General features: G+C 47.0%; 2 protein-coding genes across 3 annotated transcripts; one reads left to right on the forward strand and one right to left on the reverse strand.

The window, feature by feature from the left end:
• The first annotated feature begins 5,013 nt into the window (after positions 1 to 5,013).
• On the forward strand, positions 5,014 to 6,992 carry LOC119307371 (ribosomal protein S19, mitochondrial-like). The gene is made up of 4 exons (XM_037583448.1): positions 5,014 to 5,210; positions 5,336 to 5,394; positions 5,485 to 5,785; positions 6,684 to 6,992. The coding sequence occupies exons 1-3, from the start codon at positions 5,130 to 5,132 to the stop codon at positions 5,771 to 5,773; spliced, it is 429 nt and encodes a 142-aa protein (XP_037439345.1). The 5' UTR covers positions 5,014 to 5,129; the 3' UTR covers positions 5,774 to 5,785; positions 6,684 to 6,992.
• Positions 6,993 to 7,802: 810 nt separating this feature from the next.
• LOC119307373 (leiomodin-2-like) lies at positions 7,803 to 10,436 on the reverse strand. 2 transcript variants are annotated; one of them, XM_037583450.1, is made up of 3 exons: positions 10,306 to 10,411; positions 9,125 to 9,166; positions 7,803 to 8,646 (listed from the first exon to the last, which is right to left on the reverse strand). In XM_037583450.1, the coding sequence occupies exon 3, from the start codon at positions 8,630 to 8,632 to the stop codon at positions 8,084 to 8,086; it is 549 nt and encodes a 182-aa protein (XP_037439347.1). In that variant the 5' UTR covers positions 8,633 to 8,646; positions 9,125 to 9,166; positions 10,306 to 10,411; the 3' UTR covers positions 7,803 to 8,083. The 2 variants fall into 2 exon arrangements, with proteins under 2 accessions (XP_037439347.1, XP_037439346.1); XM_037583449.1 differs by lacking the exon at positions 9,125 to 9,166 and having other exon boundaries at positions 10,306 to 10,436.
• Between the last annotated feature and the right edge of the window lie 377 nt (positions 10,437 to 10,813).

Raw genomic sequence — 10,813 nt, forward strand, 5'->3', positions numbered from 1 at the left:
CGTAAAAGCAGGGGGCGGTAGAGGAGGCTGGGGCGGGCGGCGGTGTGGCAGGCAAGGCCAGGCGGGCGGCGCGCGCGCGATGGCTTGGTGGGCGCGGCCAAGGCATGCACGGGGTCAGCGCAGGGGAGCAGCGGGGTGAGGGCGAGGCGCGCGTGTGCGGGGGCACGCCGGGCGCGAGGTGCGGCGGAGGCCGCGGCGCGGGTTGCAGCGAGGGGTGGCGAGGTGCGGGCGTGGCCGGTGCAAGCGAGCGCGTGCGCGGGACGAGGCCGCGGCCGTGAGCGCGTGCACAAGGGAGACAGGAGAAGGGGAGGGGGAGGCGGAGGCTCACGGGAGCCGTAGGAAAAGGGTAGTGGGGCGCCGGGAGGAGGTCGGAGACGAGGCCACGACGGAGAGGACACCGAGGCAGCTCCGGCAAGGTCCAGGCGGCGAGGGGCATTCCGGGCGGCGGCGACGGCGTCGGTTCGTTGCCCCCCGATCCAGATCGGTGGGTAGAGGAGGCGAACGTGGGGGGGGAGTGACACTACTAGAAAAACAGTTATAGTCAATATGGACACTAATGGCGCATTATACATGTGGTGCACCATTACTAAATAGTAATGGCGCACCATGTGTAGGTGCGCCATTAGTAACCAAAACAGTAATGGCGCACTAGGTAAAAAATGCGCTTTACTAAGTTTGACCAAGGTTTGACCCAGTCATACACATAGTAATGGCGCACTTTGTATAGGTGCGCCATTACTAAGTTTGACCAAGGTTTGACCCAATCATACACATAGTAATGGCGCACTTTGTATAGGTGTGTCATTACTAAGTTGACATAGTAATGGCGCACCTTCAAAAAGTATGCCATAACTATGTGTATGACTGGGTCAAACCTTGGTCAAAGTTAGTAATGGTGCACTTTGCATAGGTGCACCATTACTATGTCAAACTTAGTAATGGCACACTTTGTGAAGGTGCGCCATTACTAAATTTCAAATGCAACCCGTGGACCGTCTTTTCAGTTTTAAAAAAATAAAATAAAATGATAGAAATGTTAAAAAAATAAAAGAAAATAAGTTTCCCATGTGATATGTGGTCTAGTTGTTGGGAAAACTTACAAATATGAATTTTGACTTTATTTGCAAAATCTCTCTGGAATTTAGTAAAATAGACATAACTTTTGCATACTAATTCGGATTAAAAAGTTTTTTATATGAAAATCATTTACTCGAAAAGTTACATCCGAATTCCATTGAAGATTTTTAAAATCCCTAAAAACCTAACAAAATAAAAGATACGGGTCTTTTAAGATTTAGAGGGGGAATGAAAAAAATTCAAACTTAGTAATGGCACACCATTTGCTAGGTGTGCCACTAGTAACAGAAAAAAAATTAGTTTCGAATTTTTTTTGGAAAAGATGTTCAAAATATGATACGTAATATGAACAGGAAGTTTGAAATATTGTTTCAAAATTTCATCACACTCATGAAAATGAACAAAATGCTTGACATCAACAAGATTTAATAGGATTGATATGCTAGATATATCAACAAGTGCCTGTTAAGTGAGCTGGTGCTGGAGTTGGATAGAATTGAGAAGTTAAGCGTGCTTGGGCTGGAGTAGTGTGAGGATGGATGACCTTTCGGGAAGTTTGATCACGGAGTGCGATTTGACTTGAGATTTAGCATATTGACCCAAGATTAAGCCATAGTGACCCAAGATTAAGAAAAAAATTCTGAAAAAAATATTCTGAAAAATAATTTGAATTTTTTTTTAGTAATGGCGCACTTCTATGTGGTGCGCCATTACTAAGTCAGATAGTAATGGCGCACTTCTATGTGGTGTGCCATTACTAAGTCAGATAGTAATGGCGCACCTCTAGGCATAGTAATGGCGCACCAACCGTGCGTCATTATTATTTGTTACTAGTGGCGTGTTAATAGTGGCGCACCTATAGTGCGCCATTAATAGCAAAAACCGGTGCGCCACTAATAGCCTTTTTTCTAGTAGTGTGGGAGCTAGTGGGGATTTCATCTAGGGATTGACCGGGGTGAGGGGATAAGGAAGTGAGGGGGAGGGGCCGGCCGGCTGGGCCAAGTGGGCCAGCCTGGCCTGTGAGCTGGGCCGATTGGCCCAGTGGGGGGGAGGTTTCTCTTTCTTTTTTGTTAGTTTTCTGTTGTTGTTTTGTACTTTTCTTTTATTTATTTATTTTATTTTCTATTTTAGTTACACCTATTTTAGTTTTTATAAAATATAAAACAAACTCCTAAAGTATTGTTATAATATAGCCCACTACCTCAAAAAGTGTGGTGCAGTAATAAATACTTGATACACTTTTATTATTTAGAAGGTATTTAAATGTTTGTTTTTAGCCATAGTTTTATTTATTTTAGTGCATTTAATTACTTTATAAAGGTGTGGTTTCTCCATCAATATTGTACATGGATTATTTGACACCTGTTGAACATTTTAGTTTTAACTTTTAAAAACCTTTATTGTTTGACTTTATTTTAAAATTTGAATTCGAACGGAATTTGAATCAAAGTGAGATTAACAACAGTAACAGTGGTGTCATGGCATCATTAGCAAGGATTCATGTAGCTTAATTATCCGGACGTCACATACTTCCTCTGTAAACGAATATAAAAGCGTTTAGATCATTGAAGTACTATTCTAAATGTTCTTATATTAGTTTATAGAGGAAGTACATTTTATATGCATGAAAGTCTAAAAAATTGAGTAAATTTGGCCACCTACCGGTCAGGCAGACCAAATGAGTCGGCCAGTTGGACGCACTGGCTAGCAATATGCGGGTAGGGCTGGACACCGTCCCTATGGCCGACCCATACAGACAAAAAGATGGACCAAATCCGCGTCCATTCGTGTTTGCAGTTGACCTTATAATGTGGAGATAAGGCCAACTCCAACACACACACCAATTTCGTTCGCTTGCATCCGTTTAGGTCCGCGTGAAGAAAAAACACAACCCAATGCATGGAGCGATTTTGTTTCTTCGTCTGTTTTATGTCCGTCTGGACCCATTTCTGTCCTAAAGTTGGTTCAGATTTGGGTCCAAAGTGGACACAAAACCGAGTGTTCTCTGGGTCCACCTTGTCCGTCTGTGTCTGGGCCCACCTATCACCGGCCCACTCATCGCCTATCTCTCTCTCTCCTCCTTTTCTCTCTCTTCCCCATCGACCTACCCACACATGGCTGCATCTATAGTATGCCCGACGCTATGTCAGGCACACGCCCTTTGGCCGCCGTCATCACCCCTGCTTGGCCCATTTCTTGTCCCCTTCTTGCCCCCGCCGCCACAGCGTGGCCAATGCCACACCCGCCGTGACCGCTTCTGCCCTCGACACCGCCTAGGCAGGACCAGCAGCAGCTGTAAGTCACCGGCGTTGTCGTCCTCCCCACTTGCGGTGCTCGCGCGCCTGGTATAGGAGCAGCAGCAGCTACCGTTCCGCTCGCAGCAGCTGCAGATGTCGTGCCTGCACTCGCAACAACTGCAGTCGCCAGCGCTGTCGCAACGGGAGTGTCACCGCATCGCGTGGCTCCACCCACCCCGCGCTCAGCCTCACCTCTTTCACACCGGCTCAAGCAGCATGAGCGGGTCGTCGCGGCCACCAGGCCCTTGTACGGGCCCAAGGAGGGGAAGGACGTAGTTGCGGCGCACCTGGAGCGCGTGGAGCTCACGGACGCGCTCGCCGCTAGCTCCCAAGGCGTTGCTACTCCGCTCGCCGCGCTCTCCCTTTGGCATGCCGCGCCCACTACGTGTTCGACGAAACGCTAGGGCGGGCACGTCACCAATTCGAGCAGGACCGTTGGGTTCAGGGCTTTGTCCGGACGCGTCCGTTTATCCGTTGTCCCGAAATCACTAGTTAAGGAGTACTTCTTGCGGAGATCACTCCAACTTCCCCAGGTTGCGACAAGTGGCGCGCTGCATGTGCGCCACTTGTCGCAACCTGGGAGTTTTCCCTTTTTTCGTAGATCCGTTCATTCAAAACATTTTATCTCTTAAACCGTGCATCCAAATCTCAAACCGCTTTCGCCATTGGATTCCTCGCGTCGAGATCTTCAAAACTAGATCCAATGTTGATAGATTTTGACGAACATTTTTTATGAAAAAACCGGACGAAAAAACCGAACCGGGAACACGGGTTTTTTTCCCTTTACGAAAGAGGCACCCCCGTGCCTCCCACGGAAGCAAAACCGTGCCTCTCGCGAAAGAAAAAAACAGAAAACATGTTTTTTTTCGTTTCCGAGGAGGCACGGCCGTGCCTCTCGCGAAAGCAAAACCGTGTCTCTCACGGAAGCAAAACCGTGCCTCTCACGAAAGAAAAAAAACAGAAAACGCGTTTTTTTTCCTTTCCGAAAGAGGCACGCCCGTGCCTCTTGCGAAAAAAACAGAAAACGCATTTTTTCCTTTCCGAAAGAGGCACGCCCGTGCCTCTCGCAAAAGCACAACCGTGCCTCTCGCGGAAGCAAAACCGTGCCTCTCGCGAAGAAAAAAACAGAAAACATGTTTTTTTCGTTTTCGAGGAGGCACGGCCGTGCCTCTCGCGAAAGCACAACCGTGCCTCTCGCGAAAGCAAAATCGTGCCTCTCGCGAAAGGAAAAAAACACTTTTTTTTCGTTTCCAAGAGGCACGGCCGTGCCTCTCGCGAAAACAAAACCGTGACGCTCGTGAAAAAAATGCATTTTTTTGCGAAAAAAAATATTTTTGTCGAATTTTTTTTGTCAAAAAACTAGAGAAGACCGGTGGAAAACCAAAACGTCAAAAAAAACCCGTTTAAAAAGCCGAAAAACGCGTGCGCAAAAATAAAAAAATAAAATCCGGAGGGAGCGCCCAAAACGCGACACGTGGCAAATGGCTGAGAGGGCGCCAAGTGGCGCCGATTGTTGCGAGGCTTCCGAAAGAGCGCTTCTTAATTAGTTGCTCCCCCGCTTGTCCCCTCAAAATAATAAAGTTTCCTAATAGCGTTGGGCCTGAATTCTAGTTTTGCCCTCCAGAACCTCTACCGAGCGTGCATTTGGGCCGAACCAAAATCAAACCACACCCGAGTGGAAGTGGCGCCGCCCACCAGGGTTTCCTCCTCCGTCTCTCCGCGCCGCCGCCACCGCTCCCGCGCCTGAGCGCAGCCATGTCGTCCATTGCTTCTCTCATCGCCTCCAGGTCCAGCTTCGCCAGGTGCGGCCACGCTCTCCCCGCTGCCATCTCTCAGGTGCAAATCCAAATCTTGCTCCTCGTTCAAATGCAAATCTTCCTTTCCTTACCGCCGGCTGTTCTTGTGCCGATGTTGATCTTGTTTGTTCAAATGCAAATCTTTCTACCGCGCGACCTCGCCAGGCCCGGCACGCCGCGTCTCCGCTGCTCTCGGCGTTCGGATCAGCGGCTCGCGCTTTCAGGTAACTACCATTACATTCATCACAGGCAGTCTCGCTATGTTGCTCAACATTGACTCCAATGTGTGCCCCCAAGCTGCTGTCTGCGTGCAGCTCAAGGCCTCTATGGAAGGGAGCGTTCGTCGACGCGTTCCTGCAGAGAATAAAGAATAGCGGGGGGAGCCTGAACGGCAGGAAGATCTGGTCTCGCAGGTCTTCGATCCTGCCGGAGTTCGTCGGCTCCTCCGCGCTCGTCTACAACGGCAAGACCCACGTCCGTTGCAGGGTCACCGAAGGGAAGGTCGGCCATAAGTTCGGGGAGTTTGCTTTTACGCGGAAACGGAGGCCCCATCGCGCGATTACGGCGAAGAAGGCCGGCGGTCAAGGAAAGGGGAGGAAGTAAGAAGGGCGAAAGGTGAGCGGATGCTATCACTATGTTGTGTGGGCAATTTCCAATCTACATTTTGAAAAATGGATGTCTTGGTAGATTGTACTAGTAGATTGCAGACTGTATTCTTATTAGATTGTGTATATAATTTCATTATTACCATACCAAAAAAGATGAAGTATGCCAACATTGGTTGGGTACATCACAAGTTATGGCAATCTGAATTCTTACTCTGTTTTTCTTCACTGTAGCCCATTTACCTTGTAGCACAATTTCAACCTCTGGGCATGATTGAATTAAATTTTTGTGATAACACTAAAGTTTTAGATTTGTTTGTATAGAATAACTGATACAAAATTGTGAAGCGAACTTATATTATAAGAGAAGGCGACGTGTCAAATCATAGGAGCGTGTCTTTTATTTTTTTTAGTTTGGTAAGTGTTTTAAGGAGCTGTACCTTATGTCAGGTTCTAGTGCCGCATGTCAGGTTTCATCTTAGCCGGCAAATCTTTGTCACATGGTTAAGGCAGGTGACTGGCGTTCAATATAGTATCCCGTATTTTACTTCTCTTATTGGGGCTGGGTTAAAGTGAATTCTCCTTCCTGTGCGAGTGAGTTGTGAATAGTGAGCTACATCTCTTTGTAAACTCTGTGTGATATGTCAGAGTGTAGACACAATCTGAGCCAAGCCTGTTAAGCATCCGTGCTATGACATCTTATCTTGGTTAGAATGAGAATGCAATTGAGATGTATGGCCATAAATGAGTGAGATTGTTGTCGATGCTTTTGAAATAAATGCAAATGCTTGGCTTGTTAAATGTGTTTTCACCATGGTTGCAAAGATCATACATGGGGCTTTCTGGGTGATACTTACTTTTTGTCACTTGCCCAGCTGTTTATCTCACTCTGTCCATAAAATTTTCAGGTGGGTTTAAGGATGGTGGGATGAGGGCGTGGTTGAAGCACAAGCACTTGAATCACCTTAATTTTCTGGACTGCATTTTCTTAGAAGAATAATTATAGCAGATCTTACTTTGGACTCTGTTTACTCTGTTAGTGGTTCCAGCATAACTTTCGAGTACATCTTCTATTCACTGAAGCCATTGCTCTTATATTTTTTTGGCCTTACTGAGGTCTGATGCCAAGTGTCTTTACACCTGGTTCTGTGAGTGATGATTGTAAGTTTTGCTTCAAAGGTTGTTTTCAGCCAAATAGTGATGTGTATCTTGCTACAGTTCCCTTGCAATAGGAGTATCTTGCTGATTGCTGCTTTGCATCGGCTAGGATGTTTTTTTTTGCATATAATTAGCCCCTTTCGAGTCTTTATTAACAGGCTTAGCCCCCTTAAGAATGTATCACAAAATTGAGTCGCTTGCGCCGATGGTGACATGTGTGCACTGTGGGCACCTGACAGATTTAGCCTCTGTTTTTGATTTGTTTGGTTAACTGATGAGAAGACACTGGCCTTTTAACTTGTTCAAGATACTTTTTCAACTTTTTCAACTGTGGCTTTATCTGCTTGGATACTGCGGCAGTGCTGGCTATAACTTGTCTGAAATTTTCCAGCACTCTGCAGTTTGGATGTTGTGGATTTTCCTGGATGATAGCCCTGGTCCTTGATTGTTGCTCTGCTAGTGGAATGGCTGCTTCCACAACTTAACTGTGCCGCAGTCACTCTGTTCTTGGTCGAGAAGTGTCGGGGCCTGCGGTGTAGGGCGTCCAGTGAGCATCTCTGAATCGACATCCTAGGCTGAGACGGTCTGATCTTGATCTGGTTTCCTGCTGCCTGCTAGCCCTTGGGGTGTGTTGTGTACAACATTCCTGTCATGTACCAGTGTTGTATCTCAACAGAAATATTTATGCCTATAAAATAACACCTATATAAGGTTCCACTTTTTATTTATGAACCACTCAGACATGGATTTTGCCAATAACCAGCACAGCAGCAGCAGCAGGGGCATCTGAAGCTAAATCAACCTATAATGGTTATTCAAACTCATCCCAAACAAATGAGCACGGTTATTTTACCTAAACATGCCACGACTTTGCAAGGAAAATCGGCCATTTTACATAAATATAGTTGTCGGGAAACATTAATTCGAACCATGCAAATTCATGTTTCATTTTCTAGTATGCAAGTAAACATGGAATCAGGCCCTAAAATTCATCAAGGACACTCGTGGCATCTTGCCAGCACCGGTGCAATCCCTCACCAGAATTTTAATCTACAACTGATGGTGTTTCAGGTCTCACCGAAAATCCATTCAGGTTATTCAATCATCCCAACAACTGATGGTGTACGACACCTCGCTCACTCGCTCCGACTCACTGAGCAGCCCCCATGGTGCCGCTCCGCCTCGCCATGCTGACGCACGCCTCGAACCTCTTGACCGCCTCGGCGCACTTGAGCGGGTCCTGGGTGTTGCTCCGGTAGCACTCGGCGCAGCCCGCCCTCTCGTCAGTGCACGGTGAGGGGTTCTGGTAGGGCAGCTTGAACTCCTTGTCGTGCAGCTCCTTGGCCCTCTTGGTAAGCTCCTCACGCATCGTTGCCTCCTGCTTCTGCAGCTTCTCCAGCACCTTCTCACTCTCCCCCACCACGTTGCGTATGGTTTCCACTTCCTGGATTGCCGGCAGGGGTGGTGGAGGAGCAGGGGTCACTGGTAGGTACATGGGGGGCGGCAGCGCCCACCCAGGAGCGGGAGCAGGGCTGCTCTTGGGCTCGCTTGGAAGTTCCCTGCCATTGTCCCGAGGCTCTTCTTGTTGCTCCACAACCTTCTTCGGCTTGGGTTTCCTGGTCCTCCTTTTCACCTTCTCGTCATCACGTGAAAGCTGGTCGATCAAGCTGGTGCTTATCCGGATTGTGTAGTCACCCATGGCAGACAACAATCCTGAAACAGCATGACAATCAAAAGTCAGGGATTAAAAAGCAAGTGTTATGGATGTTCAAACAAACAAAAGTCTCGTGCATGTCAAAGTAGAGTGAATATCTGGGATCCATATATCGTGAATGCTTTCTAGTACAGTGTTATCCACATGTTAAATATAATGAATTACGGGGCAATAACAGTATGAGCAAACAAATTCAGAATACACACAATGCTTTCCAGTTAGAATTCTGAAAGTTCCATGCATTCGTGTTTAAGTGTTGCGTAACAAAATGAATGAATATGTAGGCTCTGCACAGAATTCTACATTAAGAAGATGAGGACACCCACAAATGTGGAATGCTTCCCAGTTAAAATGTCAGCAATTAGCATGATCAACATTTTATTCTCAAGCTTTCAGATGTTACAGACATAGATAAGCATGTGCAGAGTAGTGAATAAAAGCTCATTAGTTTGGATCTTTCAAGAAACAGCAGTTCACCTGGTGGCCGCTATTACAGAAGCAAATGATGGTGGAACCCGCCTGTTTCAGAAGCTGATGGATATAAAAATTCGAAAGCAAGCTGACTGCTTTAAGTATAATAATTATACTGTACTTCACAACACAAGGATAAGAAGGCAGCAAACAGATCTCTCAGCGACAAATTGGACAGATGAATTGGTTGTAGAAGAAAGATCTGGATGAGTTTTCACACGTGGAGATGTTAATGGCAGCTCAATGTCATTGATGGAGGAGGTAGAGAGATCTGCCGTGGAAACAAACAAGGGATAGAAGGAGAGGTACACAATGCACTGACATTGACTGGGGGGCTCTAAAAACAGGGGAAGGACGGAGGAGAACTCATAACACGCACCAGCCTGAGGAGAAGAGATACCAGATCTGGCCGACAGAGGACAAGAGATGCACAACGTTTCAATCTACTCCCTCTGTTCCTAAATGTAAGTCTTTTTAGAGATTTCACTACAAACTATATACGGATGTATATGACATATTTTAGAGTGTAGATTCACTCATTTTGATCCGTATCTAGTCTATAGTGAAATCTCTAAAAAGACTTATATTTAGGAACGGAGGGAGTACGTCCTAACATTATTTTGGGATGGTTCTCTAAGGATTAAAGACAACCTACCTAGCTGACCAGAGGCGAGAGCAAAAACTGTCGAGGTGCATCTGATTAGGTCATGTTCTAGTTAAGTATTTTCCAAATAATTCCACTCAAAATATGGAGTACCGCTTTAATCAAACAGACCAACACATCTTCCTACAATTCTTCCACCTGCCACTTGTTTGCGCAAGAGTTCTTGACACTATATATGTAGACGAAGAATTATTTGCCCTCGCAAACCTACTTGAGACATAGTAACAGATAAACAAGTATCAAGCTATATCTAATAACTCTACATAGACTACAGATAAACAAGCATCAGCAGCGCGTTGAAGCACCGTCGTTCTGCAGCCTCATCCCCGGGTCTCCAGGGGCGTCGTCGGAACTAATCACCCAATTTGGTTCCCGAATCCCGTCAGAGATCGATCCCCAAATTCCCGTGGCAGAGCACGCGGGCGGATGCGCCGCCGGATGGGGGCACCACGGCGGAAGAAGTCAGGGTGGTATGTGAGCGAGAAAACGAGGCGCCGTTCAAGGAAAGCTAGGGATTCCTTACCGGGAGACTTGCTCGCCTTCGATGGGGGTGGTCCGGCGGGAGGAGGAGAGGGCGGCGAGGGTTTCCGGCGGCGAGACGCTTCGTGACGGGCGGGCGGGCGGGCGGACGGACAGGAGGAGGAGCAGCAGACGGTTGACGCGGCCTCTCCGGGCTGAATCCCACCGACCAAGAAAACCCACGGTGGTTAATCTATTCTTGTCTACCCAAAAATCATATATACTCCTAAGAAAAATTAAAATTAAAATTACAAGAACGACCCGGTAAAACTAGAAATTACAAACAGGTTCAAATCCGTTGGCGCCGCCTCCACCTGGTTCCACACTTGTCCACATCGCCGGAGCAACGGAGACATGTAACTGTGGCTGCAAAATCGTCAAAAGTTACTAGAGGATGGCAACGATGACATAAACTTGGAGAAGAAGGTGAAGGTCGGACGAGGGGACCCAACCCTACATCAACGCCTAACGAAGCGCCAAATGATCACCACCCTTCCCCCAACACACACGCC

The sequence above is a fragment of the Triticum dicoccoides genome, chromosome 5B (genome assembly GCF_002162155.2).
Source record: "Triticum dicoccoides isolate Atlit2015 ecotype Zavitan chromosome 5B, WEW_v2.0, whole genome shotgun sequence".
In the NCBI taxonomy this organism is placed as follows: Eukaryota; Viridiplantae; Streptophyta; class Magnoliopsida; order Poales; family Poaceae; genus Triticum; species Triticum dicoccoides.